General features: G+C 42.6%; 1 protein-coding gene across 1 annotated transcript in view; it reads left to right on the forward strand.

Moving 5' to 3' along the window:
• LOC143332467 (rho GTPase-activating protein 26-like) overlaps positions 1–25,572 on the forward strand; it is an 86,792-nt gene that overhangs the window by 54,623 nt on the left and 6,597 nt on the right. The window contains exons 16-20 of the mRNA XM_076749950.1: positions 912–970; positions 8,732–8,837; positions 11,653–11,812; positions 13,891–14,035; positions 14,359–14,530. Coding sequence (XP_076606065.1) covers positions 912–970; positions 8,732–8,837; positions 11,653–11,812; positions 13,891–14,035; positions 14,359–14,530 — 642 coding nt within the window. The remainder of the gene's footprint in view (positions 1–911; positions 971–8,731; positions 8,838–11,652; positions 11,813–13,890; positions 14,036–14,358; positions 14,531–25,572) is intronic.

Below are 25,572 nucleotides of genomic sequence, written 5' to 3' on the forward strand. Positions count from 1 at the left end.
TACAACTATTTGTACCAGCAGCAATGCGAATTTGTGGTGGTTGGAACATTTTGTTCAATAAAAAGGTTGAATAGATGCACGCCAGTGATCGATTCAGTATCATCCAGTGGTAATGATCTCAGGTGAATGGAACACCACACCCACAACGCACACACTCACACACACACACACACATGCACATGCACACTCAGGGGAACACAGGAGACACAAGGTACAAGAAAAACCAAACAACACAAGGAAAGGGGTAAAAAACGTGTCCTTTGTCATATATTACAGGGTGATGAGAGACACAAACAACCAACAGGTCCGCTTCATGCTCAAACTTCATGTTCGCACAGTTGCACACAATCATATGTTCACAATCATACGTTCCCAGTTCAACCCCAGTTACCTGCTGGCCCCCATACAGCAGTTGATGGTTAAATGACTTCTCTAGAGCATCTCAGCAGTTGGTAATGAGGGACTCCGACTAGAATCAGCATTGTGGGAGGCCAGGAATCGAGAAGAGTGGAGAAGTGGTGTTCACGCTATGCTCAGTCTGCTATACCTGAATGAATCCACAGCGTGCACAACGCAAACGTTTACATAGACACGTTCATGCACATTCACACACGCACGCAAATAAATGGAGAGATTCACAGAAAGACCGAATGTCCACATTCACACACACCCCCACACACAGACATGTCACACATACATTACAGCATCAGGACCTCAGGTCAGGCCTCATTGAGAGGCAGCAGGGGCCATTAGACTCCTCAGGCAGCAGTGATTAAACTGATGTCCAGTTGTGCATGTGGCACGGTGGAGGAAAAAAAAAAATGACATAATCCAGAACTATTCACATTTATTGATGTTCGCAGAGCAGCCAACCCTGAGCTCTTGTTCCTTGATGTCTCCTCTCTTTCCAGAATGCTGCCTGCACCTCTCATGACATACCAGTACCAGAGGAGCTTCATCAAAGCTGCCAGTGAGTGTTTTACTCTTATGCGTCTTATTCGTCTCACTAATGTCAGTTCAGTTGGCAAAACACAAGAGAGACTCTTCTGCAATTTGTGGTTACCCATATAAAACGACTGCAAACAGCTATTCAAAGACCACCTTGGATTAAAAACACCAAATTGTTCTACATAAGGGACCATATTTGCACGCAGAGTGCGCAGACTGCTGAGCAGGAGGATCATTAAGCAACTTAGTTTGTTTACAGTTTGAGGTGACATCCTTTTGAGTCATCTGACATATACATTTTATGGATGGATTATAGATGGATTAGAGGTTTCTTAATCTTTTTCGTACTCGAGACAGGGATTCTTTGTCTTCCCCTGTCCTCATCTAATGAATGTCTGCTTGAAGAGATTTGTAAGCATTCCTCCTCAGTTTAATTTGGAGAACATCATATGAATCGTCATGTGAACGAGCTCATGGCTATTAAACCAGTCGCCAGTTACAAATAGATGGTTCACCTGCTGAGATATGAGGTCACCCACTGGGCCACCAGTCTGTTTGCTGTGGTAGCCAAGCCCTCCGACTGTACTGCTGCTGAGTATTTTTACATCATATTTATGAGATTCAAATTCCACATGAAGAGGAAAAGCCTGGACAGCTGATGTCAGAGTGACAACCTACAGCCCCGATTCCACATGAGAAGGAAACGCTGTGCAAAACATAAATAGAACAGAATGTGATTACTCGCTAATCCCTTTTGACGTATGTTGAAAACAGTAAAGAGGATATATTTAATGCTTTATCTCATCAAGTTCATTGATTTTTGTACATATATGTTTACTCTGAATTTGATGCAGCAACGCATTTCAAACTAGTTTGGATAGGAGCAACAAAAGCCTGGGAAAGTTGGTAAACAGGTCGATTGGGAGCAGGTGGAAAGGCTCAGTCGTTCACAAGTGAGGATGGAGCGAGGTTCACCACTTTGTGAACACATGGTTGGTTGAATGATATTACACCTGGGCCCAGAGACACTTTGTTAAACCGTTGTCAGTAAAGCAGTTTGTTAGCAAGTGACAAAATTCTGTTTTATTCATGTTTTACACAGCGTCCAATCTTGTGGTCACAGCTTAGTGTTTTCAGGTTTCTTGCGTCACACAGCAGCTGCAAAATGTTCCTTTTTTTTTTTTTTTTTTTAAACCAGCACCTGATGGGTGCGGTGTGTTGAGTCCGATTAAATAATTTAATTTTCAAAAAAAAAAAAAAAGAAACAGAGCTAATCTCTACAGTCACTGCAATTGTTTCTGTGTATTTGACTCTTCTCATGTGGCTCTGAGGCTACAAAATGAAGTCTGCAAGCTCTGATTTACACCATGAAATAGAGATTTTGAATCAGGAGTCTTTACTTAATAGTTTGTGCAGTATCACTAGTGGTAGTAGTAGGTGGTGTCTGAGATGGCTTTGATATAGTTTAGCTTTGTCAGGCCTGTTTGCGCCGGCTGTTATGGTCTGGACCATTTCTGTCTCGCTTCTGTTGCTGCTTTCTACTGAATTTTTTGAAAATTGGACGTATTCTAGCGAGCCCAGGTGCAGTTTAGTCTAGTCTGGTCCAGTCTGCTTCGCTGTGCTACAGGATGTATCAATGACCTGCTTTCTTTGTTTGTCGGTAGCTAAGACCGGCTAGAAGGCTGGGCTGACAGGGGAAGGAACTCCAGGATATGACCGTGCGTCTCTGGCAAAGCCAACAGGAAATGACTCCATAGTGAAGCCAACTGGAAGAGAATAAGAAAAGTGTGTTAAAGTGTGTATTAGCAGAAAGGAGTAGAGCGTGGCAGTTAAGAATGCCAAGGTAGCTGGTTTGCACTTGGACCACCCGTGTTATGATGCATGTATTCATGGTTTTGTAATAATCATAAAACATAAAGCGTGCTTGCCAACTATTTGTGTAAGTTTACAGATTTATATCTCCCGTCCCGCTCCGGTTCTTTCCTCCTGTAAAACTTCTTCCCTCGCCGTCCATCAGTTTCTGTTGATGTGGGTGTCTGCATCTGCACGTCATGAATTTGTGTGTGAATGCATATGTGCAAGAACGCATGTCTGCTTGTGTGAGTTTTTTTCCAAGGCAATAATTTTGCAGAAGCAGCGGGGTGTTTTAAGGACAGCGTCCTCAGCTGAACTCTCTCGACTCTTCCCTTCCTCCTCCTCTGTTTTACGTATCCATCTCCTCCCACCACCCTGCTCGCAGACCTCGTCTTCCTCCTCCCCCTTCTTCAGTTGCGTATCGACTTACTCTCTCCCACCCTGAGCTACTCTGGTTTATCTGGATGAACTTGAAAGTTGAGTGTTTTTAGGTTTGTTTGGTCGAACAGCAGCTGCGAAGTCTTCCATTTCTTTCTTCTTTTTTTTTTTTCTTACGAGCACCTGATGGGTGCGGCGTATTGGGTCAGGATGAGTAATTTCATTTTCAAAAAACACTCAGCTGTCTTGAAGACAGATTGTCTAAACTCTCCAACAGTCACTGCAATCATTTCAGTATATTAGATTCTTCTCATGTGGCTCCCAGAGTACATAATAAAGTTTTGTAGGCACTAACTGATTTAGACCATGAAATAGAGACTTTGAGAGAAAGTCGAGGCGGAGGGAGGGTGGAGTGCCACCTGGATTTTAGATACCTTCTTTAGGCATGTGTGAGCAAGAAAACACACATAGAGTAATTACCCTGTCTGCAGTCATTAGGCTTTGCTTGCAGTATCTTTTTTCTCATTAATTCATTAATTTTCTCCTCATATTTCACCTTCGATTCTCTCTGTTTTCTTACTCTAATTCCTTCACCTCGCTTTTCAGTGGGCTTCATTTTTCAGTACTGCAAGGTGAAGGTTTTTTGTAAGGGCTCTAGAAGGCTTGAGCCAGACATTATTCACTTTTATCACGACTGTAATTTTTGCTTTACAACCTAGTACATGAAAGGGATAAAAGGACGATACGGGGGTTAAAGATGATTACCGCGAGTTGACTTTAATGCTAATGCACAGTTTGACAGTGAGACTCAAACCTGCAATGGCACGTATTTTACTGACTTTAAAGGATTCTGTTCCTCTTTTCAAGCAGCCGAGCTGATAGAGGTTATTTTGAAAAATCTGGATCGTGTCACTCCTTGTGTAACAAGTATCGATGCATTTTTATCTACTTTATCTAGTTAGCCAGAGGTTTCTTACGCCTATGAGTCCTCATGGAGTGATTGGTTTGCTTGCTGCTCTGCAGACCATACAGTGATCATAATGTTGACCTGCAGTTCTCACCCAATTGCACAAGGGGGGATTTGGCATTTGGCTTTGAGGTCAATCTTATGATCAATACGTGGCCTTTCTCTGCTTTTTTTCTCTCTTTTGAAAGACCAAAGTGAAGATGGATCGGGAGATTTCTTCTCCAACTCAAAGCATGTATTCTTGTTTCCATCCATGCATCCATCCATCCGTCCATCCACCCATTCATTTCCTGCCACTTATCTTTGTCAGGGTTGTGGTGGTAGCAGGCTACAGGCATCAGTATGCTTCAAAAGAAGTAGTTGACGGATCGTTGAGCGGGTTATGAAACCCCGTTTCACCCTACACCTTTCTGACGTCGGAATTGTGGTGGCTGCATCCAGCAGGCTGCCAAAAAACACACTTCGATGCAATGTTGTACCAGTTGTGCATAATGGAGAAAGCATGCAGGATTTGAACTTCTCCCTTAAGGACTCGTCTTTCAGTCTGCACGCGACTATTTCCGTCACCTGTAGTGCGTACAGACAAGTGGAAGGCCATGTTTGCCTTCAGGACTCTCTGAAAAATCCTCCAGTGTGTTCTGGGTCTAGACCATGGTCTCCCGTTGGTGACGTTTCTGGCCCCTATCGCCATACTGAACTCATGACCCTGCTGTATGGTATGTAGATAGACCGGTAAATCGAAAGCTTCACCTTAACGTTAGCTTCGTTGTCACCTCAACTGTCCGCTCTACACCCACATTACTGATCACGCTGAAGTGATCCACCTGTTGATCTCACACTCGGCCCTACCCTCTTGCTTCTTGTCATGCCGACATTGTTTCCAGAACGATCCCCTTGTGCATGACCACGCTATCCTGCTTTGGAGATTCTCTGCTTTTGCTGGGAGAAACTGACATGGCTTTAGTTACAAAGAGGAGAAATCTTGGCAAACAGTAATATCTTATCTGAACTACAGTGGAAGGCACTGTGGTCAGTAATTAGACTGCTTGGTGTTCAGTAAATGCATGCAGCCAGTGCTATGTTGCTCCTTGCCAGGTGGTGTGATTTCAGCCTGGATCTAAAACAGTGATCAAACAATATGTGTTCTCATCTCCCGCATGATAATTTAGGCCAGCTATGGCCAGGCAGCTCCCAGCATGTCTTTCAGTTTGACGAGAAACAGATTACCTAAAACAGCAAACAGAAAACTGGAGATTTACAAAGACAAAGACAAACACCTGTTGTTTACTCCCACATCAGACACCCCCGACATCATTTTGCTTGCAAATTTTTGATGCTCCATGAAGTTTGATGCCTGTTGTTGAAATTAATAACCTATCTTTGCATGCAAAGTTTGCGGTCAGTAAACACGTCGTAACACCTTTAGTTTGCCTGCAGCTGTTCATAGCGAGTGTCTCTTTTGTTAATAGAAACGGTCCAGGATTTCAAATCTGAAGTGGCCATTTCGACCATTCATTTGCCAGTTTAGAATTAACTAAATCTTTGTTTCCTCTCAGGATTTTATGAACATTCGTCATCAACTGACAGGTGGTTGTTGGTAGATAGGTATGAGATGTATTTTGCATATGGACTGAAGGCATTTTTGATTAATGATCCACTTGAGGGAAGCCAAGGAAGCTGGAAATACAACATTTTACCACGTTATAAAGTGATAGAGGGGAGAGTTTGGTGATAGTTTATTGTGGGTTTGTCACTGCTGTGACATGACCCATTGTCATGTCAGTCAGTTGTTGAGTGCAGCTCAAAATATTCTTTAAGCATCATTCAGTTGTATCTTTCATGAAATAGGAGACGTTTCACCTCCTCTGCCTTAGATTTTGTCACGCTCCAGATAAATTAAGATCATGGTCATTTGTTCAGATTTTGCAGCCAAATGCGTCAAATATGAAAGACTCAGTTTACAGACTCCACTCTTAAAAAGAGTTAACATTGTACTTTGGTTGAAGATGAAAAACAGAGTTTGCCTTGTCAAAACCGTCAATGTTTTTCATTTGTACAGTTCCTATCTTGTGCACCTCATCACGGTATGAATCCAAGCAGGATGCTAAAATGAGATATGGGACATACAGAGCTGACTGCACAGGCCTGGAGATTTCAAGTATGAATAATGAATGATAAGAAAGTAGAACAGGTGGTGGTGGTGGTGTTAAGCATCAGTCGATGGTCAGTAGATGTGGCAATCTTCCTGAAGTAATGCACGCTTCATTTAGTCTACGTGGGTGTGCACGTTTTTGCATTCTTGACATTGATTGTAAAAGTATGCGCTCCATACATAATCAAAATTCCCTCTTACATAAGCGATGGCCTGATGAAGTTTTGATGAAGTGAGACCCAGACTTGTTTTTTTTTTCTTAGCTTTTTTGGAGCCAATAGCTGTAAGGAAGGTAATATTTTATCTGATTGCATGTTAGAAAACAAGTGTCTATAAAACTGGCAACACTCAGCCCTGAACAAGAGAGCTGGATGAAGTCATTAATGAGGTTCAACTTGGGTAAAAGGTCATATCAGCATAGAGAATAGCTTTGAAGTCATAACCAAAAAATCTGGATACTGTTATATTCTGATTATCTCTAATAGCTCAGGCTAAAGGTTGAAGTGCTAGTGTGTATGTGACAATCATTCATTTCCATCAGACCATTTAAAATACTGCATGTATTAAACCATGCTGACTTCTCTTACTATTACGTTAAAAGTAAAGTATTCTCTGTTTTAAGTACATTTACACATGTACACAATTCAGCTGCAGAGGAAAGCAGGTTCTTTCTGAAGTAGCACGATAATTCACATTCTCCTCTACTGTTTGAAAGGGGATGGACGACACTTGACCGCTTCTTTTTAAAAACTAAAGTCTTATGTGATGCAGTGGCTGCCAGTACATCTCATGCATGTGGACATGTATGACAAGGAGGAAGGATGTGCCTGAATGCTGATGGGATATTGCGCGCATGATTCAATACTGTTCAATTCTCCTGTCCGAAGCCCTGAAATCCACCTCAGAGCACCCAAAACGTACTTTGCATCACATTTTCATCCTTGGTAATGACACAAGTTGGTAAGACAGATCAAATCAATGTAGATTAAAATTAACCTCGTGGCTGGGTCGTATTTAATTGACATTTGGTAAGCATTAGTGGGACTACATTCCAGAGCCTAGTATGATTTGGAAAAATAAGTCAAGGATGAAAAACAGTTGAGTTCTGCTTTAAATTCACTCCTGGCTTGAATTAACACATTTTCAGTAGTGTTTAACTTGGTTTTCTGAAAGTTTGAAGCAAGAGAGAAGTGTGTGTGTCAGCATAATGTGAAGTGGTGGATACCTCAGAATGCCTGTAAGAGAGCGATGAGTGTTAACGGGTTTCATGTGCATGCATCTGAATGGAGGTACGCGTGGGTGCAGCGGATGTGCACATGCATGTTCATGTTATAGGTATTTAAGTTAGCACGCACATGTGTATGTGTGTGACTGACTGGCTCCATGTTTTTGTTGTTGGTGTTTGCACTGTCTCCTGAATTTGCCGTTACTATATTTGGCTCGCTGTATGTGTGTGTGTGTGTGTGTGTGTGTCTAAGTGCTTGTAAATATTAGTCTGTATTCACTGTATATTTGAGTGTTTTGGTGTGAGTCTGTGTAGCTTCTCAGCTCTGTTACTTGGTAAGAAAATGTGTGTGTGTGTGTGTGTGTGTGTGTGTGTGTGTGTGTGTGTGTGTGTGTGTGTGTGAGAGATGCTCTGCTAGCTGCCAGTGTATTGCCTGGTGCTGACAGCCAGGGCCCCAGGGTTGATCTACCGTGAGTCTGCAGCCATCTCTCTATCGGCTGGGTCTGCGGCTGTGACTTATTATAGTCATTTATCAACAGCAGCTCTCTGCCTACCTGTCTGTCTTCCCTGGCTGTCTACCTGTTAATCACCTGGACACAGAGCTTTCCCACTTAGCAGCAGAAATACTAAAACTACCTTCTCATTCGTCTCTGACTCCCGTCACTCTGCCTTTTTTTGGCATCCCTGTGCGTCTCCCTGTCTTACTCATAAACTGTGAATCAAACCAGAAGGATCAGGTCCGTCCCTGAATACATTCTGACGTCCACTCCCTTTCTGCGGCACCCAGCCCCACACCCATTGGCTCCTACAGACGATATGAATGTTGTAGTCTTATCATATATTCTGTGGCATCTATTTAATGCTTTTGTTTAGGGCTATTTTTAGTGATGGATTAATACACATTTAGCCCTCTATAGTGATTATTTAGGGCAGTGGGGTGGTGGACTTAAATTATAATACAGTGACCTTGAAATATGTCACCCAGTGCAATGCAGGGGGTCTATGGCTCAGAGGGATAAGCGATATTAGGCTTTGGCTACACAGAACATACTTGTCTGTAGGATCAATACATTGGTGGTTCTGGTCTTTTTTTTTTTTTGGTTTCCGCTCCTTACATTCCAATAAAGACGTCATCAAATATGATTCTCTGAACTTCAAGCTGAAGTCTTTTATTTCTTTCTCTCTCTTCGTATCTGTCTCTGTGCAGAGTTGGACAACCCAGAGGCCAGGGTGACCGAGATCCATGCTCTGGTGCACCGGCTCCCCGAGAAGAACAGACAGATGCTGGAGCTGCTGATGAAACACCTGGGAAAGTAGGTGGAGAATATCACACATGGACCACTGCAGTCATTTGTTATTCTGCTGCGTCAAACATCGTGCACTGAGGAAAGAGCGCAGTATGTCAGTGTAGCAGTTACTGTGTAGGTCTAATAGTGAACTCTCTCCCCTCTGCTCTTTCTACATCCACACTGCTGTAATACTCCTTACTTGTTGTTGTTGTCATCCATCCTTGAGGAGAATGAGGGCTCTGTGCAGTGTCCTGTGTCTAAATGTGCAAACTCTTACATAAAAGCAGCGTGTAGTGAACATAGCAAACCATCCAGCAGCCAGCGGGCTAAATCTTTTTCTCGACTTGTCTTTAGGAAAGGGAGATTAATGGTCAGGTGCAGGTAAATCTGTGAAATAAGGAGTATCCTCATGTTTTGATTAAAACTGGGATACATTTTTAAGTATTTACAACTGTAATTTTAACAGGATTTCAAATGACCTGGTTTCAATCTGAAATAAAGCCACAGATGCTCCTGAAAAATAATGTCATATGTAACATAAAGGTTAGAAAAATGTCTTAACCTAGATGTCTTTTGACATGCAAATCACCAAATCAGTGCTTACGGGGGGAGTAATAGGATGCCACTCACCCTTTGAGCTGATTGGAACTGTTTTGCTCAAGGACATTTCAGCAGGGCAGATACTGATGAGCACTCCACATGATTAAGTTCAACAAATCTGTTGTAAGACCCCTGCAAAGATCTCATTCTCTCTATGAGTGCTGACCCCTGAAAATTGCCTCTTCATTTTTTGTTCTTCAAATCCCACCTTTGCCTCCACATTTTGGATGTTTTTGCACTGAACGTGCACAACAATATACTGTGTAGTCATGAAAATTTACAAATCAAACAGGTTGTCTGTCTGTCTGTGGATTACATAACCACAAGCTGCTGCAGCCCATCAGCAAAAAAGCAGGGCGTGACACTGTTGGCTCATGCGCAATTATTCCCCTTATGCAGCCGCCAGGCATTGTGTTTTCACTCTAAACCCACATCTAAGCCTTCTGGCTTTATCAGGTTTTTCCTCAACAGCAGTGGCATGATATGGTGTGTGACAAACGGGACCCCAGCCATGTTTACCTTGCATGTAGATGAGTGTGAATGTGGGTATTTTGAGAGCATGCACATCTTTACCTAGGCTTAGCGGATTACAGCTGTCTTAAAGGTTGAATGGCTGAATCACAGTAACCACACCTCAGCTCTCTGTCTGGTTCAGTTCAGTTCAGATCAGAAGGTTTATTGACATCACTGCCCTGTAAAAGCAGTATTGCACCAAGGAATAAAAGGTTCTTCAACCAACAGAGGAAATGCAATCAGCTGCCAATAAATCCTACCTTCATGAAGGTTGCTATATAATGAGGTATTCCTGTTATTTTGCCTACCCTTATTGCTGTGGGCAAAATAATAGAAACCCATGTCAGTATAAGACAACTCATCATCACCTCAAACTGCATGTATGTCCTCCAAAATGAGCACACAGTTGAATCATGAAGGGAGGATTTATCGCAGCACTGTTGTATTGGACTACGTTAGGTTCAGCTAGGTGTTCCTAATAAACTGGCAAATGAGTGTAATAGATTACAGTGGCAAATGATGCTTTACTACTCAAGTAAAAGTGTTGACATTCTAAAAGAAACACTTTAATATTTGCCTTTGGGAACAAGGAAAGAATACAGCAGGAGGCAAACTGTGCAGGAGATAATACTCTGACAACAGTGAGGGCTGTGTTGGATCAGATGGAGAGAGAGAGAGAGCACAGGTCAGGGTGATGCGTTGTCACATTCTGGGAGATATTCTTATTCTACTCTGATACGGTTTTCTTACCTGTCTAGCGCTCTCTCTCATTGAAATCCATGAAATTGTACTTGATTAAAACATGTTGCAAAAGCGTAAACACAACATAAACAGAGAAACCGAATCACCTTGATACTTCTCCGACCGTCCACTGACTCCTCGTCGATGGGTTTCACCTGTTGTTCGCAGAGAGCTCATGCTCTTTGTTGCCGCTGCTCTTTCAGTCTTTTCCTCCGGGCCCTCGCTGTTTTACTGATAAAATGTTTTCCTCAGCTGTCACGTGTAATGTCATAAACCTCTCCAGTTTTCTTCTCCAGGGAAGGGGGCATCTCAAGGTGTTGAATGGTGTGTGTCTACGTGCTGACTCTTTGTTGTTTGAAAACTCTGGCTCGATGTTCTGACAGCCCAGCCATGTACAGAAATCCTGCTGGGATGCCTCTGGTAGTAACTGTTGAGCTGGTTGAGTGTCTGTCTTGGTCTCAGTTGAAGTGAAACGGCTATTTCCAGATCAGTATGGAACCTTCAAGCTCAAAGAATATTTTATGTTTTCGAGTTCCCTGTGTCTCAGTGTAGCTAAAACAGCATTTGTAATTTACCCTTTTAGCCTTTTGGAGGCAGCAGAACAAGCTGGAAAAACAACCGCTGACATATTATTACCTCATGAAGTTGTTTTGGTGATTTTTAGCAAACAATTGTCTATTTACATGCATTTAGAGTCATGTTCCAAGTGACCTGCAGAATGCAAGTCCAGTATTTTAGCTCCCAAGGGCAATATCTGCCTCTGCTACTGGAAACCCACAACGATGAGCTGAAAAATGGTAAAACTCTTTGTAGAGTCGGGTGATTATTCTCTGCAGGTGACCCCTTTCACATTGCATATTTGAGCCATTCCTCATATAAAAATACAGAGTAGTGTAGCTTTAAAAATGTTCAGGCTCCTGTTTTTTTTAATTTGGGTTGAATGTGGAGCGCTCATCCTCTCTCTTCATCTACCTCACCTTCACAGTGTGGCCAGTCACCACCAGCAGAACCTGATGACCATCGCCAACCTGGGCGTGGTCTTCGGCCCCACTCTGCTCCGCCCCCAGGAGGAGACGGTGGCAGCCATCATGGACATCAAGTTCCAGAACATTGTAGTCGAGATCCTCATAGAGCACCATGAGAGGGTAAGAGGGCGTAAGTGTGTACGCATACAAATGAATAAAACAAACAGCAGTTTGGTGACGTTGTTGAGGATTAAGTGAATCCCATGGCTTTGTCAAGGGGATTAACTTCCGTCTAACAGCACATTAAAACAACTGTTAACACATCTGACCGTTTATGTGTGCCACACAGAGACAGGCGGTGGTGTTCCAGTCACTTTTTGGGGCCATTACAAAGACTTCACACTCATTTCCAGGAGACTTAACCATAAGTACTACTTGCCTAACCCTAACCCTAACCCCAAACCTAAACCTCACCTCACCTTACCTTAACCTTAACCCAAGACTTCACCCTAAAATTAAATCATTTATGTTATGGGAACTTGGCTTTTGTCCCCGTCAGGAAGACGAATACCCACAACCTGACTGTGCAGACAGGTTTATGTCCCCACAACATGAGTAATACATGTCTACACGCACACACACAAACACACATAAACCCACACAAACACACACACACGTGTACATACTCTATATACAGTTCAAAGCCACTTTCCCCTTTAGATCCGAGCAGCTTATTGGCAGACCAAGCTGCTTACAGATGTCACCATGGCAACAGACAAATCAGCCTGACTGTTTGAGACCCTAGCTTTGTGCACACACAGTATGTAGTATGTTCAGCCAGTGAAGGAAACAAACGGTCAGACGCACAGACAAACAGCACATGTGCCACACCTGTTTGCATGCGTGAACCTTTGCACGGACGGTGGAAGTGTGTGCTGCAAGAATGACACACACACACACACGAGACACGGTAGCCCTCTTCATCCTGCAGACGTCCCAGGCATGAGCTGTCCCTCGTGCAACGTGCCAAACAAAACAAATGGAGCATGCATGCTGAATCTTTAAAGAGCGTCTGCACTTTGCATATCTGCCCTCTCGCTGAAAAAATAAATAAATAAATAAAAGGATTAGGTTTCAGACATACTGTTCATGTGCTGCTTTCAGCCTGATGAAGTCTTGAATCATTTCATTCTCCTTCCTTAACAATAGATCTGTCTCATGAAATGAAAAGATTTCATTTTGGTGTCAACAGTACTGAAATGATTTGCTTGAGCTTCAAGTCGAGTCAGGTTAATTTTATTTAAATAGCCCAGTGTCACAAATCACGTTGCTTCAAGGGGCTTGCTGGCAAACTAAATCATTTGTAGGTTTCATGTGATCTTGCTTATGACACTCCAAAACAACAAATTCAGTGTGTTAAAATGGGTTCTCAAGCACTCACATCTGTTTTTTTTCCCCCTTTTCCTTCGTGAGTGGAGCTATGGGTGTGGAGCTGGCAGAAAAGCAGCAAAAAGGGGATGACAGATGAATGGAAGTAGGGATGATGACGTTTGACTTGGGCTGAAGTAACAGACTGACACAAGCAGAGCAGCATTAGTTTATGGAAAAAACACCAAGTTTGAAAATTATAGAGATGCATTATTGGTGAGAGGGGATAAGAAACTTCAGTCACAGTGCATATGTATTTTTATCATCGCATGGGGTTTTCCACATCTTACCTAATAGTGCGTCAATGAATGGAAGTGAATTTCACCCATGTCCCAATCAGTGCCACAGAATCAAAGAGCGAAGCCCACGATGCCCCTTGTTACGTTCCTGCATATGTAATTATTCCAAGTTAAAAGGAGTAGTAGACAAAGCAGCTTTGTTGCTGTGTTTTGCAGGATCTGATCTGCAAAAGATGCAATTCAATAGCATGAACACAGGAATAAATATCAGATCAGGTCTCATACAGTAGTAGACCATCTTTCTATTCAATTCAAGCGAAAGAAGGCAACATTTATTAACTCGGCATAGTGACTCATAGCACCACTGGTGCTTTCGTAGACCTTTTGTGTTGTGTCATGTTGCTTTTCTTAGACCTTTTTTTTTGTATTAAGGTGAGCCACATTGCCGTGCAGTTACATAAATAGCTGGCCAGCAATACGAACAAGCTGTACTGTGTTGTTTAATGGAGGAGAAAAAAAGGTTTTTTGGTAACTTTTCACTGGTGCTTTTTGCAAATGTCTCACACTTTACCGGCTGTCTTCGTCCTGCAGATATTCAGGGACGTTCCAAGTTCTGGAGGCAGTTCGACCAACATGCAGCTCAACCTGCCCAGGAGGAGAAGTACCGAGAGCAAAGCCCCATCCTGCAGCGAGAGGCCTCTCACACTCTTCCACACACCAACACATTCCCAGAAAGGTGAGCTGAATTTGCCGGATAAGAACAATAGAATGTATTGATTGCTTGTTTTCCTCCTCCTATTTTTTTATTTTGCTTCATTGAAGTTGAGTCACACCTGCTGCGTGTTGACATATGGTAGACTTGGAGAGAAAATGAAGTCTCTAAAACCACCGCTTTTTGTTGAAAAGCATAAATATAATCAGAGAAAGTTCACAGTCAACAGATGTAGAACAGGAAAAGGCACATCAGTATATAAGTGGCTGCTTTTAGAAATATTAGAAAAGAATATTTTTCTATCTGAAAACACCAAAGAGATTATTAACCTTTCTTCATTCTTGTAGGTGAAAAGAGGAACAGTGTAGTCAATGCCACCATTGCCGAGCTGCAGCAGCCCGTTTCCAACTGTAACAGCAGCAGCAGTAGCAACAGCAGCATCCAAGGTCGAACCCCGAGACACAGCCTGACCAGCAACGACGGAGAGCAGGACGCCCGGCAGATCCGGCCCAGCTCACTGTGAGTGACATCATCAGAATATGAAGCTGAATTTCAAGAACGCACACATCCACTTTTTTCATGCATACAGAAAGTCACAGACGCAGGAATACATGAGCAAACACACACACGTCAGCACACACAGGCAGCTAAGAGCTTAGGGAAGTAGTCTTTTGACTGGCGGGTTGTCGATATAAACCCCAGAAGTGTCGAGGAAAGGAACTGAACTCCAAGTGCACCAACAGTGGAAGACTGTGTCTGCTTTCCGCTGAATGATGGAAATTTAGAATAAAAACAAGTACACAAAAGCCCATTCTCATACATGCACACATAAACATATCATGTAACACTTGCATAATCAAGTCAAATAAGTTTTGAATACAATCAAACTATAAAAAGTACCTGTCATGTATATTTTGGATTTATTTTACACTCTATGCCCGCCTCGCAGGCTGCCTCAATGTCTAACTAGAAGCTTACACAAATGAAACCTAAAGACTTTACTTAAACAAAAATATTTGCACGGGTCTGAACAAGCCCCTCTCCCTGTGAGAGGTACTCTATATCTCCATATAAACACTGGACACACCCATGCTGAGGTTATTAACAGGTGTAAACACACACACCTGCATATGGAATTCACAGCAACATGAGACAGCGTGTATGCGCATGGGCCGACACGCATCACGTACGCATGCACACACACGGCCTCTGCATTTGTCTCTGTCCATCGTGTTTCTTCAAGCCGCTTTGGTGTTGACATGTACCTTGTTAGACCAAGAGGAGACCTGCACTACCAATCGTCTCATTTACTGACACAACAGCGACAGAGCTTCAAGTACACGCCGTCACCAAGACAATTGCACGTCGCCGCTGATTATTTCTCTCCGTCTGTCTTCCCGCTGCCACTTCCACTCCATCTCCTTTACTCTCCATCCTCTTAATCTCTCGCTAAGAGGCAGTTCTTATATCCAGCTTTTCTTTATTTACTCACCTCTAGATGTGAGGTCCTTGCTGCTGTTATTTAACGCTTTTCTTTTGATACATTGTTCACATTGATATGTGTTCACAAAGTGGTGAACCGCTCTCCGTCGTCGCTTGTGAATGGCTGAGCCTTTAATGGATGCCCCTTTCATACCCAGTCATGATAATATCACCTGTTACCAATGAACCTATCCATACCTGCGGAATGATCCAAACAGGTGTCTTTTGTTGCTCCTGGGGTACCTTTACTCTAAATGTTAGTGCTCTTCAACATCACACAGAGAAAAAAAAAAAACATAGCGGATTATTTTTAAATAATACTCACATATTGCTTAACGTTTGCTTTTAACACTGTATGCTAATAATGTCGCGTGAATGTTGGGTAGTAAAGCCTGCAGTAAACACTTGCGCTTCAGTAGTCCTGATTCTGTCGTAGGTTATTGTTCCCTTAAAAACACATAATCATGTATTTTGTGTATGAAGGATTCAGACTGCAACGGTGATCATATCTCAAAATGAAAGGCCGCGAGCCACAACTGTGCACATGCATGCAGTTATGTTGTTAACCCATATACAGTGACTGTAGGGAAACATTATACTTGTCATGGCTTTGTTTCTGCCTGAGTAAAGTCCCCCTGATGAGTCCTGTAGTGATAGCAGCTGAAATGGAAAACTGCATTTAGCTGTTGTTTTTTGCAGTTGCTGATATTCCATAAATGTGGAAAGCAAGGAAATGAAATATACACCCCTTGATAAGCAGCGTCATCCCCAATAATATTACCCATATATCCCTTAAGTTGAAAAGTTATGACCCTTTCAGAGTGAGGTGTGAGGTATGTGTGAGTCCACAAAGCGCTGAACTTGGAGAAAAAGGACACATTTGAGGACATTTGTATACATTTTTTGACATCTCTTGAGCCAAGATCAAGGTCCACCGCAGGGTGTTACACAGAGATAGAAGAGATATGTCATCCGTAATGACTTGTTGGTGGTATGAGGAGGGAAGAGCAAATGAAAAATTGGCAGGAAAATAAAAGCAGGGAGATTAAGGGCCTGAAAGAGATACTCAAGAGCACCGAGAGCAAAAGGAAGACATGAAAAGCATTTTCAGATCGTCTTCCCGTTATGAGTCACATTAAAGAGCCATTTAATGGCTGAGGTGAACAGCCTGTTGGTCATGATACGGCAGCAAATGGCACCGAAAGCGTCTGTCCTTATTTTCAGCTTTGTATGGAATGTAGTGCTGTAAAGTGTTTTATACATGTGTGTGGCCCTTTTTATGTGTGTATTGTATGCATGCATGCATGATCAAGGTGAAATGGATTTCCTGTCATTAACAGCCAATCTTAGTCACTAGCATCTTAGAGTTTCTAAGAGCTCTTTGCATTTGCGTAATGGCTTCATTTTATTTTCATGCATGACAAAAAAGAGCAGTGTGTGGTCAACTGTACCAGCTCAGCATGAACAGCAGAGCATTTTATTTTAGATTTAACGATAGAGCTGTGGAGGGATTTTCAGCTTCTCAGCGACCGACCGCAAAGGAAACAGAAGAGAAAGGGTATTTCTAAAGCGTTCTTGCTGGAGTAGCCTGTGAAGTGTGAATTTAAAAGGAACAGCCAAGGCCAAGAAAGAGATAGTGAGATTCTCTAGATTGTGCCAAGTTGTCCTTTTTAAAGCAACAGTCCCACATTGTGGGAAATTCATGTGTTGTCTCTCACAAGTATGAGGGTGTCTAATCCGTAAAGTCAGAAAATAAGTAAGAGTAATGAAATCAATCTAAGTTGAAGGCAAGAAATCTAGATCTACATCAAATTGCCCTTTTAAGGAAATCTAAGTTCTGGTGTTGGTTGATAATAAGCCGTATAAATAAATATCTGTTTTTGTACTCATTCTTTGCTGATTGATACTGTAAGTATTGATGACACATTAAACATTGTGTGATGAAAGGTTTTACGTTTACATCATATATAGGGAGGTTTTTCTTTACCTCAAAGGTCCAGTGTGTAGGCTTTAGTGGCATCGAACAGTGAGGTTGTAGGTGTCAAACTGTAAACCTCTCACCTCACCCTCATGTATGGTGGCCACCATTCAGGGCTACTGTAGAAACATGCCAGTACAGCATGGCAGAAACTGTGGAAAAGGACTTGCTCCATCTAAGCTCAGTCTAAGTTACAAAACATTATTTTCATATATTCTGCCAATAGACCCCCCCTCAAATCTTCCACACTGGTCCTTAAAGTACATTTATGGGGGAAAATGCTTGACATCTCATTTAAGCATGCTTAATAAAAGCTCCTCAGACATGTTTTATTGCCACGATACTAAATTGTTCTGGACAAGGACAAAGACGCCGCACCTTTTCACTGCTCGAGATAATAGATTTTGCCTCTGATAGGACACAAAATGAATTAGCAATACATGTTTTGTTTTGTAAGTTGTCCTTGGAACCTGTAACTAAAGGATGATATGTGGCTTTTTGAATTTCTGGATATTATGCAACTCCCTTAAGTTTAACCTTTAAATCAAGCAAAAAAAATGAAGAAGATGGCTTAAGGGGGATAAAAGAAACCACATTTGTTGCTTCTGGAAGCTGAGTAAAACATAAATATCACAGAATGTGATAATTTGCTAATCCTGCCATAATCCTGCCTTTGGCATGTACTCAATTGCAAACAGTACAAAGACAATATATTTAATATATTACCTCATTAACTAAATTGATTTTTGTAAATATGTACTTGTTCTGAGGTTTTAGTGGTTCAGTCAGTCGGTGCTGTAGGAGAGATATCGGTTTAGAAAAGTTATATCATCAGTTACAGTCAAAGGGCTTCGCTGGTCTCTTACCTTTCTTAGAGACCCTCTCATGATCCATGCATTGAGCTCCGCGGGATCTTCTATGACTGATGATGCCGTTTTCAAAGAGAATTGGTCAGTAGGTGCTGCTGTATGTGCTGACTTCTTATCTCAAACATGACCTGGTCCGGAGCAGCTTAGGTGTTCAGCATGAGCTGCTGTGATGATGTACTCCAGTAAGAGGTGAACTGCTGAAGGTCCTCCGTTGTAGTACAGGCCTCAGGGGCCAGATCATGAGCAGTCGTTGAACTTAAATTTTGTGTTTACAAAGCTGAAAAGTTGGAAGTTGAACTGAAGCAGTAACTATAATGAAAGAGGCAACTCCCATCAGCTAAGCAGTAGTACTTATCTTGATAGGGATATTCAAGGTGAACGTTGACACGCAACAAAAGATTCAGGTTCAACAAAGTGTTTCAAGCTCACCGACACGGTAAGTGTAACCCAGCCCACGCATGCAATGAAAACTACTTTTTACACTGTTAATGGTACACATTTCAATCACGAGAGACAAGTTAAAGAAGTAACGATAATTGTTTATTATGACAGATGATATGTGATAATTAAGTCTTCAGAGAGACGTTGGCTTAGACTCTGCTGCCAGATTTTTGTATTCGAGGGCCATCACCCTGAACAGCAGCGAGATAAATCCCCCATGAAGTCCAGACACTGGTGGTGGTGGTGGTGGTTGCTGATTCTGCTAAGACTGACTGGCTGATGGGCTGATGAAAGGATGAAGCTGAAGAATCTGCAAAGACTGGGCGGTGCTGAGAGAAGTAAGGTGGAGAGAGAGAGTCATATTTAAAAAGACAGCAGAGCGAGAGAGATCCCTCGACGAAGGTGTGTCGCTCTGCTAGCACACAGCCAGAGAGGGAGGGTTTTCCAAAGAGACGCTGTTGAGATGCATTATGGGTAGTGTAGTATCCAGTGTGTTTGGAGCCATGTTATACTACAAACTAAAAGTCAGGACACTCCGACTCTCATCCTATATTATGCAAGTGTACCTCTTTACATCCCTGCAACAAAACCTGTTTTATTTGTAAAGTTAAAGATCAGTATTTCTGCTTTGAGGAAGTGAGCTTCTCCGATAGCTTAAGGATGCCCAAGACTGGATTTACCAAAGCCCTTTTACAGCCCTTTCATTTTTAAACAAGCAGCAAACAGAGTCAGTCTGGGTTAACTGACTGGGATCCCAGCCCAGACCGTGTTTTCTCAATCTCTCAAAGCCAGCCTGCACCCTCATCACAGACAAGAGGGAGATACAAAGGTCAGAGGTTAACAACTGGGCCATCAAAAGCCCTGCGTTCCCCTGAGGCGGATGTTATTTCCAGTTTTGGCGCCTTGACTACTGGACAGGGTTTTTTGCCCTCCTTTTTTTATAGTTTGTTTTTGAAGTGAGAAATGCCTGCAGGTTTCTTCACACCCCCTTTCAAGACATCTCTTTTGTACTCTCTCACAAACAAATCAGATCCCCGTGACTCTCTCTGGCCGACTAATGCAGGAAAACGATAAATTAAAGAAACAACTAAAAGAGCAGAAGTTTACTGTCTGACTTCTGGAACACGCGAACGACCAGCAGATGATTAATACGACTGCTGACCCCGCGGACGTGACCTTGACCCTGATGTTCTACGGTGAAAGTACAAATGGCAAAACGTCTCTGTCTGTCTACCTTGTGTCTCTTGGAGGAAGTCAGTGAATTTTTGTTTATTCCTCCTTTCATTTGAGAGAAGAGCTACAAAATGAAAAGCTGAGTGAAGAGCAAGCATTGGATGGAGGAAAATTAGACAAAAAGAGAGAAAGAGCTGTGAAAATAAACAAGACCCACAAACACATGCAATGGGTGGGATGCCGAAAATAATCTCTATTGTGACCAGAATGTTTTCTAGGAAACCTGTCAAAGAAATATTTCCTCCTCTCAGAACAACACCCAATTAAAGACACACTCGCGTGTCGTGCCAGTCACCGGGTTACATGTGTCTGCTTCTGCTGCTTTTCCCCATTATTTCCCTTTTTTTTTTCCTGTTTCCTTTTCTTTTTCTTTTTTCTTTTTTTTTTTTGCCTTCAGCACAATACAGACCCAATCCCTCTCATTCTCACGCTCTCAGATCTTCAGATGTTACACTGGCGGTCGATCCGCTCATGAGGGATTCAACTTAAGTTCCGAATTGGATTTTAAAGCTGCAGCCCAGATAACGCTGGATATTTTTTTATCTGGCCAGAGGCATTAAAATCTGAGAAAGTTCTTTGTAGACGTCCTCTGTGGCATTTTCTGCCTTCTTCAGCGGCAAGCCCTCCCCATCTGCTCCACTGTAAATGTCATTGATCAGTTCACGTAACGCTGATCAGCACCTCAAGCTGCACAGTCACGAGCTTGGCTGCGTGATACAGTTTGATCTGTTTGGATGATGATGATGATGAAACAGCAGTCAAAATTCTAATCAATAAGCAGGGAAACGAATCAACAAGTGCGTAAGCCTTCTTATTCCAACAGAATGACCACAAAACAGCTGCATTTGTTCTCCCAATGTGCCCTTGTTTGTTTTAATTACTGCAAATTGTCATAGAAAAGCCAGCGTCCATAGATACTAGCACGAACAAATCAATGCCAGTTGCTAATACAGACAGGGTGAAAAAGAAAATCAAAACATCAAGAGGGTGAAATTGGCTGTAGCGTTCTGCAAGGCCACACCAATTTCCACATTCAAAGCCTGTCAATAATGGGAAAGACTTTAAATGTGGAAAAAGTGTTGGGTCTCTTCAGGGTAGTGGAACATTGATCGGGGAAAACTGAAAAGTGAAAGGACTGGCATTAATTGGTAGCTGAAAACTCAGAGCAGCAGACCAGCAGAGCATGAGCAGGAATTTAGGGTTAAAGTGAGACGCTGTCGGTGCTTTTTAATGGCATCAAGCTGTCATATATTCACGAGTGCAGATACAAGCGCACACTGAGGAGAGAGGCACGAGAGACAGCGCAGGGCTCAGCGACACCTCTGTGACAGCAGCGGCAGCTAAAATTTATGATGCTCATTATTGAAATATTTAAGAGTGCTTTTTGCACCCTTGTGTTTTTTTTGTAGCGCAAACTTGATATTTGCAGGTCGTGCAGGTCACGCAGATTTACTTTGTGAACGGCCTTTAAGCAGAAGATGATACATTCCTGCTTAAGGGATCTTCCCAGAGGTCGAAAACCTGAACTTTATACGTCGCCTATAAAAAGAAATGTGATCTGCAAGGAGATTCTGGTCAATTCGAAGTCAAGAATTGCATGTTGTTGTTGCGGATCAGCAGCCTCTACCATCTTTCTAAAAATGCGTTTGCATCAGCAGGTCAGAGTAAACACTGACACACACGTTATATTGGTAGTAAGCACGTTGTTGCCCTTTAATTTGAGATTGTTATTTTCCATATCAAGGCTGCGAAAATGTTAATCATTGCTTTTACATTCACCGTCTTTTGAGTGTAGATGCTGTCATTATCGGTTGTTTGTGTTTTTGTGAATTGATGGCCTGTCAGGTGGAGGAGGGCGAGACATCGGTTAAATTAAATCAGCTGCCACATGTGCTGTCAGTGTGAATGCTTTGTCACCTGTAATATTTATTATTTTTTGTGCAGTATGCAGGCGAATGCAAACCCTTCTCTGAGGAAAATTCAGTCTTTCCGAAGCGGAGGAGAGAAAACGCTATTGATTTATATATTCAATCAAAATATCCTGATTGTCAGCTGGAAATCACCCGTCCTTGTCTCTTCCAGCAGCTTTGCTGGAGGGAGGCAGAGAAGAAGAATGGCTCAGACGTGGCTGGATAGAACGAAGAGAAATTGAAACAGAGTAGGCAAATGAGAGAGAGAGAGTGCGTTGACAAGCAGTGAGTGACAAATGGAGAGAGAAGGTGGATCGTTGAGACTATCACTCAAAGGGATGGTTAAATAAATAAAGGAATACAACCACAGCGTTTTGCTGGTTTTCCTGTAAGTCTGAGGTCTAAAATACGAGACAAAATTCCATTGACGTGAGATACAAAAAGAAATGGAACCAGTTCTGCATGTTGGGGAAGAGATGAGACCCACAGTGTTAAAGCTGCTTCGGTAAATGTCTTAAATTCAGTTTGTTTATTCACTCTTATTTACACTTAACAGTATGTATCACCGTGTTAGTTATTTGCACTGCAGCCCATGTACCAATATTGTGTTATGTCAAGGTCAGTTTCACAGTTTATCGCTGAATTAAACGGATTTCAATTACGGTTCTGTTTACAGTCTATTTTGGATATCAGTCAGACCTCCGTCTGCCTAACACTAATTCACATTCACTTTTAAAAAGCCAATTCACAAAGTTGATCGCTGCGAGTGGACCCCGTGGCAAAATCCTTTCTGACGACAGCTGCTTCCACGAATGAACTTTCCACCTCAAATCCATCGCTTTGTCTGCATTTGTCAGTTGGCAACATGTGATCCCACTGCGGAACTCCATATTATCTGCTGCTGAGTGCATTGTTGGCATCCTCCTAACGACATGTGCAAAGGAGATACATGTATCACTTCCCCTCTTTGAGTCACTGAACGCGTGACGGCGTTAACGGCGGTCATTGAAAGTGGATCACACGTAAAGAAAGACAGACCATGATTACCCCAAATCTCGCCTTAGGATATAGCTGTGTCTCTATGGCAACCACATTTCATGTCATCAGAAAAAGGGAAAATCTATGGTCTAAAGAAATGGGCCCTGTTCTGAATGAGTTGATGTTATGTGCAGAGTGGTAGATAAGAGAGAAAAAGCACTAATGCCCTGACTCACCTGTGTGCTGTGGAATAACAAACAGGGAGTAGAGAGTGAACTGCCTGACACTGGCAGGAGAATAGTCTGCCCGCGCTAATCATCTGTATGTGCAGTACCACTGTTTTTTTTTTTTTTTCCAAATGATAAACCTTAAAGCTGCTCTAATCACTATTTTTCTATTAACACAGCACATGTAACTCCCCATGGAGAATTATCACCCAGCTCTCTGCAGCTCAGAGCTTTTAGCATCTTGCAGCTTTTTGTGTTTCTTTGTTTTACAAGCTGCAGCTTTACTGTTTCCGTCCAGCACCAAACCGCAGACGGACAGACGGAGCAACTCGCTGGTGAACACAGTGGAGCGTTTAGAGAGACGTAGACATTCGTCTCAGGAGTTGGTGGAGATCAAACCGAAACTCAAAGTGAGAGTGGCTGCTGGATCTTTTCTTGGACGCAGCATTACATCAAACAGAAATATAGATGTGTTCTCCATCATCGTGGACTCAAAACTCAGTCTGACATGTTTGAGAACTTTGGGAACTGCGTGGAATTTAAGAATGAAATGGTTTGAAGCTCCACCCTTGTGGCTCTCGCAGTGTTTGAAGCGAGATCATTCATAATTAGAAGAAGCACTCAAAGTCCTCACATGGTTGCTTGTGTAATTTCAAACAATGCAAAGGCTGGTAAATACCCAAAACCTTGACAAATGCGATTTTCTGTCGGCAGCTTGTGCGTCAGGGTGGAATAACGTACGCTTGTATCTTGCAGTCGGGTGTGGTCACGTAGCTGCACTGTTTTTTAAAGCATGTTTTTTTTCCAGGCCTTCTCTTGCATAAACTCCTCCGTGTACACAAGTGAATGTCAGCACTGCTGGCTGCAGTTGCACCATGTAACTCAATTCTTGCAACAAAACGTCAGATTGTAGAGGCAGTCTGTGCGCCAGCAAGTGCTTTTTTAAACTCAATTCTCTTATTAGTTAAATCTAAAGGGAGGAACCTGTTCTTGGTGAGGCTCAACAGGCTCAAGAAACAGTTTTGTAACCTGTGGACACTCGAGACAAATTGTCTCTGCAGGGAGGCCTGCAGATGAGATTTCTTATAGAAAATGATCTGTATGATTGTCTCACATTAGAGGTTATTGGACGCAATGGATTGCATGTAGAGATGAGCTGAATACTGAACCTTAAACTAAACCTTGCCTTTTAGGGCTTTTTCAGCATTATTTCAGGTCTTATTGGGCAGAGCAGTGAAGTAGCAGAGGCAGCAGAAAATCTCCTCTTTCGGCCTGAGACGTGTCACGATGCACAGCAGCCCGGCTGAGTTTTGTCTGTGGTGCTGCGTGAATGCAAAGTGGTGGCTTTTCTGTCTGCTTCTTCTTTCCCTGCGTAATAATCCAGGTACATGTTATGCACAAAAAGAAACAGTCATCATGGAAAATTATGCCAAAGCTTGTTGCAAAACCTGGCCTTTCTTCTGTTTGCCTTCCTCCCTTTATTACGCCTCACTCCAGCCTTCACCGCGCCTCTGCTTGCGTCTTTCACCTTCTCTCATTCTCCGCCATCGTTCAGCCTTCAGGGCAGCCTGTGATGGATATCGGCGTGCGTGTCATTTCTGAGAGAGAGACTTGAATGATCAACACGGTCGATGTGTGTGTGTGTGTGTGTGTGTGTGTGTGTGTGTGTGTGTGCGTGCGTGCATGCGTGTGTGTCAGTTCGGCAGCATCTTGCAGCGTTAGATCAGATGGATGGAATGACAAATGGATTGATGAAAGCGCACGGCTTGGTTGGATATAGAAGGATGAATTATGTTTTGCAGCATCATGTCGAGCGACCGTTTTGAAATTGGATGACATTACTGTGGATACACACTCGTCCTTGGCGAGCTTGGACACAGTCCCACTACAGCTCTGTATGACCACGGCAGATAAATGAACCAGATCTGAATTTTAATTTTGTCTGTAACCGTGCTGTCTTATCAGTGTCGATGTTACATGTCTGTCCTCACTGTCTGCGTAACTGCCAAATGCGGCAGTTAGCTTGTATATTGACCAGGTACCAGAACCATGATGGGGCGAGAATATCCACGGCTAAGTCAGCTAATGTACCGTATTATTCATTGTGGCTATTAGCCTTCATCTACGGTTGTTATTTCATTCAGGCCTGGAGCACATTAAGCGACTTACATCACCCATTGAGACCTATTAAGGAGTCAGTTTCTTCTTGCAGCTAAATGATTAGGGTTTTATCAAAACACTTTTATTTATTTATTTATTTTTGCCAAGCAAGCTCCTCTCTGTATACTTGTCATTTGTTCCATGTGTGCTGGAAAGCGAATGCAAACAGACCTCATTGAGAAGGGAAATCCCCCCCCCCCCCCGGTAACACGATCTCTCTGGAGGCATAATGTCCAAATTAGTATCAGCTTAGCTAATATAGCTTTCTTTTGTTTTCACAAGT

This window comes from Chaetodon auriga, chromosome 15 (genome assembly GCF_051107435.1).
Source record: "Chaetodon auriga isolate fChaAug3 chromosome 15, fChaAug3.hap1, whole genome shotgun sequence".
Taxonomy (NCBI): Eukaryota; Metazoa; Chordata; class Actinopteri; order Chaetodontiformes; family Chaetodontidae; genus Chaetodon; species Chaetodon auriga.